The sequence below is a fragment of the Dysidea avara genome, chromosome 5 (assembly GCF_963678975.1).
Source record: "Dysidea avara chromosome 5, odDysAvar1.4, whole genome shotgun sequence".
Lineage (NCBI taxonomy): Eukaryota > Metazoa > Porifera > Demospongiae > Dictyoceratida > Dysideidae > Dysidea > Dysidea avara.
In genome coordinates, this window is record NC_089276.1 from 7,634,916 (window position 1) to 7,641,104 (window position 6,189).

General features: G+C 35.6%; 1 protein-coding gene across 1 annotated transcript in view; it reads left to right on the forward strand.

Annotated features, from left to right (window-relative positions):
• Nucleotides 1-4,870, forward strand: part of LOC136255607 (cell adhesion molecule DSCAML1-like) — a 53,020-nt gene extending 48,150 nt beyond the window's left edge. The window contains exons 21-24 of the mRNA XM_066048410.1: nucleotides 1,108-1,393; nucleotides 1,613-1,779; nucleotides 3,945-4,068; nucleotides 4,731-4,870. Coding sequence (XP_065904482.1) covers nucleotides 1,108-1,393; nucleotides 1,613-1,779; nucleotides 3,945-4,068; nucleotides 4,731-4,757 — 604 coding nt within the window. The 3' untranslated portion in view covers nucleotides 4,758-4,870. The remainder of the gene's footprint in view (nucleotides 1-1,107; nucleotides 1,394-1,612; nucleotides 1,780-3,944; nucleotides 4,069-4,730) is intronic.
• Nucleotides 4,871-6,189: the final 1,319 nt, after the last annotated feature.

Here is a 6,189-nt window from a genome sequence, read left to right on the forward strand (position 1 = left end):
CCAGTGGATAGCTACACTATCGTACTAGTAGTTTTGACACTCAGTACCACTCAAACTACTCGAGGCTGGTTTCAACAGACGTCTTTTCTGAGGGGTGTGTAGAGCTCAAATGGCGGTTTTAGGCCTTTTGAAGGACCTGGCTTGGCAAGAATCAGTGATTTACTGGTGGACAGCCTGACAATGTTGGCCAGACGTCTTTTCTGTGGATTTTGCTACATATCAGCCACTAAGGAGCCAGCACAGCCCTGTAATCTCGTCTCAGGACTCCAATTGTGGTCTGCCTCCATTTTGAGGTCTAACCTTTTCCCACCCCACCACCCCCCACCCTCCACCCCTTTGTGAGCACTCGTGATACTACTTCGCTCGTCCAACAGCTCAGATTTTCTATCTTATTTGGCAGGAAACTCTACAAGCAGCTGCAAGTACTGGAAGTGGTCTGAAAGGTAACAGATTGATGCATCTTTAGTGTAAATTTCATACGCATGCTTGCTATCCTTGGAGAGTTATGCTGGCTTGAATTCTTTAAAACCGTTTATCTCGAAACTTCCTAATGTGCGATTTGGATCGTTTTTCCAAAACCCAGTCACAAATATTCTTCACATTTTGCAGATGATCCTTCCTATAATGTCATAATGTATGCTATAAATGTAGGGTTACACAGTGAATTTGTGGACTTATAAATCTAGATCTTGATGCATTATAATTATTAAACAGATTCACATCTGGGTCAAATCCAGATTACATTTGGGTCAGTGTGTCAACCAGGTCAGCAGTACTACCCCACTTACAACCCTGATAGGTATTGCTACAAGTAGTGAGTGCTGACTAGAAAGAATACTGAAAATTCTATATCGTTTGAGTTCTAGAAATTATGTACAGAACTTTTAAACTCAGTCTGTTTTACAACTGTATTGTTCTTATACAAGTGGACTAGAAAATCTCTAGCAAATGATTGCCGTTTTCATTAGTGTTTTTTGCATACTCTGAGCTTCAGTATTTACATATGTTTATATGTAGATGCTGTAAATTTAACTTGTTAACGTACTAGTCAAATTAGCTAGCTACATACTGTAATAATAGTAACAGTGTATATTTCCATATTTCCAGTGTGTATGGAGTTATTGTAGTTTCTGGAGATGAGATCAACAACACTCCAAGGGAAATTATTAGTGGAAATAGTGATCAGCTACCACCTCCTTATCCTGGGAATAATGGTGTCTATACTGCAGCAGCGTGGAGCAATATAGAAGATGTACCATTAACATTTGTTGTTGGTGGTGGAGAGTCTACTGCAGGACCTGATGGTACAGATTATGTCAACAGAAGATTATCTGAGAGTACCAGATATGGAGTGTTTTATTATGCCAGACTGCAGTCTGATACTGGACGTGTGGTAAGAGCAACTACAGCTATAATGTGTGTTCACTCAATACTTTGAACCCACAATAAGAATGTAATATATATGTACCTACTCTGTATCAATCATAAATATAATCCACGGTGTCCTGTGACTACACATCAAATTAATATGTACATGTCAAATGATTTTTAAATTGATTTGTATAACTATATTAGCACCTGGATACTACAGTAATGTGTGTACATATTACAGGAGGATGGTCCACTGATAGTGGATAGTGAGTACATTGCAAGGGCGAGGACATCATCTTCAGAGGATGATGATGATGATACTGGTGTAGCAGTTGGAGTCACTATTGCTGTCATTGTAGTGATAGTAGTAATAATAGTTGGAGTAGTCGCATTAATATGGTACCTCCGGTAAGTGTCGCTGAATTATAATAAACTACAATTGTTATTATGAATTTTAAAAATAATAATGTTGGGATCAATAAAAAGCAGTGAAATAAGATAATAACTATTTATATATAAATGGTGGTATTATGTTGGAAAATCTCTACTTTGGCATGTTGTTTCAATTTACTTCAATGTCAAGCAGGGATTTGTATGTTGTAATACCATCTTGTTTCACTGTATACAATTGTTTGTTCACTTTTTGCTATAGCATAGTTATCATATGCATGTGTGACTAACTGCTCTATTCTATTCCAATATTGTACATGGCTGTTGACTGATTGTTAGAGTATCTTGATCAGGAGCATATTTAGGGTGGTTTCCTGGGGTTCCAGGAGCCCTCTCTGAACTTTTGACTTCTAGGCTTGCAGCAGGAACACCAGTTTGAATAGATATATTAAATGAGCTGGGAAGTATAGCAATTCATTGTAATGGGAAACTCACGTTGATTCCTCAAAAGTGGATAAACGGAGACACGTATGTATTAAAATTGAGATTCTCTAATAGAGCAGTCAGATGTATTTTAAATAGAGCAGTCAAAACCACTCTTCATAATGAAACTATTTTAAAATGGGTATTTAAACTGTGTACAGGGTAGCTAAGATTATCTTGAAGATTTAAATTTAAATTTATTAATTTTAATTGGGTAGTTTGGATCACTACAATATCTGACCAGCCATATATAGCTAAACCATAAGTGACATTTAGGACTTATAGCAAACTTTAAGGGAACCAAGCATGTATTAGGTTACTTATGAATGAAATTATGAATCCAGTAAAAAGTAGATTTTAAGGCATTTCAGTGTTCAAATCTTTGCAGCGGCTGGGGCTGCACCCCCTGTACCTGTAACTCAATACCAAATCTGTAAACTACCTTGTAAAAATCCTGGATATGCCCCTGCTGATATCGTTGCTAATCTTGGGTGAGCTGTGATAGCTTGAAAGCCATCCAATGGTTATAGTGCCTTGTTTTATGTAGCAAAACTAATGGTAATAAGTGCAGCTGGATCATTAATGGGTTTGATCACCTTAACAAATCACTATAAGTGCAATTACGTAGATAATTAAAAGGCATGGTCACCGTACTCTGTTTTCCTTTAGGACCGATCATTATAATTTACTATGTGTAAGAGCTTCAAATAAATATGTGCAGCCTAAATACATTCCTGCAGCTCTCCTCTAAGAAAAGTGTCAATACAGAAAATTAATGCCTCAATAATTATGGTTACCTTGCATGAAGAAGATGGCAACTGGTACAGTGTAGAAAAGGACATAAAGGTAAAGTGTACACTCATCTGAATGCAAAGAGACACATGCCACAGGTAAGTTTATTGTTCTTGTGTGTGAAATGGTAGTCACATAATGCTACATAGTTCAGTCTCTAATACCTCATACAGGCTCTGCCTTCTGTGTTCACCTTCGACTGGTAAAGTAGATAGTAACACAACACTTGAACTCTAACCTTGCAACCGTGGTCAAACTGGTAGACAGTAAGACAAACTAAAAATCTGGTTATGGAAAAGCTTATTAACAATTCAACATTCATCCTTTCAAAAGACTTTTCTTTTTTAAATACTAGATTAAATTTTGATGTTAGATATATGCACAAACACTCTTCTGTAAAAGTACTTTTCATCATGGAGAATGTTTCTACAGTTTCAGCAGCAGTATTTTGGTGGGTGACCATGATATGACAGATCCCTACTATACAGAAAAATGGGCTTGAGTCTATTATTCCAGCTGACAACAGGGATACCATCTGCAGAAGTATATATTATTTAGTATAATGCTAGCAACATTGTCAGCAGTATTTCATACATGATAAGCAGACTCTTCACTATATAACATGCAAAATGAACGTATTTAAATATTGAATATTCTAAATCATGTGGGGGATTCAAAATAGTAAGAAATTGTGTGTTAAGTTTGAGTAGTTTACAATGTCAGCTACAAATTATTACTGACATTTAATTAAACATTTCCAACTTGTGTACAGTGTTTTAACTAAAAGTTGTAGGAATTAGAAAACACTAATTGTTCTGACAGTGTCAACCAGAATAATGGGTAATGAAAAAGCACAGTAGACTTAACCTTAGTTGAAAGCATGTTATCCATTATTTCTGTATACATAGTACACATAGTCAGAAGTACAGTCCAGGAGGAGTTAGTCACAGAGGAACTGATAATGTGATGATGAATCCTGTTACATCAAAGAGCTACAATGATAATGCTGAATCCCCTCCACCAGGGGAAAAGGTGATAGATATTGTGTAATGCAGTAATCTGGGTGGGTATAACTACCGTTTTCTCATAAGAAGCTGCAATAGTAAGATCACATGGAGAATACTTGAATACTACAAATCCATGATTGTTTCAGTTCTAAGCTGTATTTGTGGTGATTGGGGAATAGGGAATACCAACATACAATTTTTGAAGCAAATCAGAATTAGTTAGTATTTGTTTGGAGGCATCAATCACACTAGATATACATAAGACAAAATTTTTGTTGAAGACCATTGACAGTTTAACTATGATCAAATTTAGTAGATTTACACCCAATAATTTGGTGAATGACAATGTTGTATTGATGACAATGAGCACCCAATAAGGCTTATAACATTTGGACATTTTAAAAAATTAAAACAGATTACAAATTTGCTCTGTTTAAAATTTATCTTGCAGCACATAGTAACTACTCATTCTTTAGTACTGTACTAAAGGAAGTGGTGGAGTATCATTTCTGTTCTCTTAGGCATCAAATTCCATCATTGATTAAACAAGATAACATGTACAGCTGTCAATGCTCTGTACTGTAGATCTGTTATGTAAACAAACAAGAGCTGGGTTTGGTGTGATGACATTTTATTACTTTTAATGATATGGCAAGTATGTATTTATATATATATGTACTATTGCAGGAGGATGGACCAAGTGATGAAGTGTGAGACATATGAGTAATGAGAAATACAATGCGCACAGTAAACATTATACATGCACACATCACATTATTGTTTGCCATGTTTAAAAGCAATCATAATTGTTGTGTTGAGTAGTAAGATGATTGTAGCTGGTCACCAAGGCAACCTTTTAGTATGTCATAATCGGTAAACAAACAGTGAACCAGGGTAGACAATTCATTTACTTGAAAATGTCATTTATTGTATCACAATTAAATTGAAGTTTAAAAAAGGTTGGTGTGGGCTATCATAGAGTATAAACTAACCCAAATCACAATAAAAGTGAAGATAAAGTGCTTAGTTTTGGTCCACACAGTAAAACCCATATAACTACCCGGACCAACGGTGTCTTTAAATCAGTATCAGGATCAAAAGAATGATTATTGGGGTTGCATTGGCTGAGAAATGGGACAATATTTTCAGTGTGGTGAAGAATTGGATTGTCATGCATATGATAATGCTGCTGTGTGTCTGATTCTTGTATGAAGTGGAATGTTGATGTAACATATGTGGATCCCATTGCTTGACTGAAAATTGTTAATTCTCTGTAAAGACGTACGTAATGCACATACAACGTTGTTATGTGAAGCTTATAAAAGTAATACTGAATACGTATATACACATTGTTCAGGGACATAAATTTTGCTGATTTTAAGGTTGCTGGGATGCCTGTATTCAGGCACGACATAATAAATAGGTGTAAAATAATTAACTGAACAGGAGGTATTTACTAGAGCAAGGAATAACAAAAAACAATGGTAAGTTCATTTATAGGAACCAATAACAAGTAGGAGCTCTACTGTGCTGCAGTCTAGAAGTTAGCAGCACTAACTAAATAATTGTTGTAGCTTTGAAGTAAGTATCCTAGTGATGGCAGCAAGAATTTAATCTTTCCACCAATAGACCCATCCTCTTTTCTCCACATGCCATAATACCAATGTATGTTAGTGTGAAATGAGTAGTACTGTATAGCATTTGTTTCAAATAAACGCTTGGCGTAAGTTAGTACATTATTCTCACCAGTTGTCTGATTTCAGTATCAGGTACTACTAAGTCATAATCCAGTATAGGACATTAATTGGTCATGTAATCACCTATTCTAGCTGGGTCTAGATTACAAGTCCACACATATTCTCAATGTCTTGACAGTAAGTATGCATGATAGGTGGTTCACTGTGATGTCAATGCCAAGAACAACTTTGCATAATTATACTGTTGATCTGACTATCTTAATCTATGGGAAATTTTCTTCAGTAGGACTTTCATTTTCTCATGGAAATTCTTTCAAACTTCAAACCAGATTTAGTATAGCCAAAGCTTATTATATAGACACATGTCTTTTTTTGTATATGCTAGGTATAGGGGGTGTAAATAGAACAATAGCAATGTAAAGAATGCTCTTTTGAGTGTATCACATAAT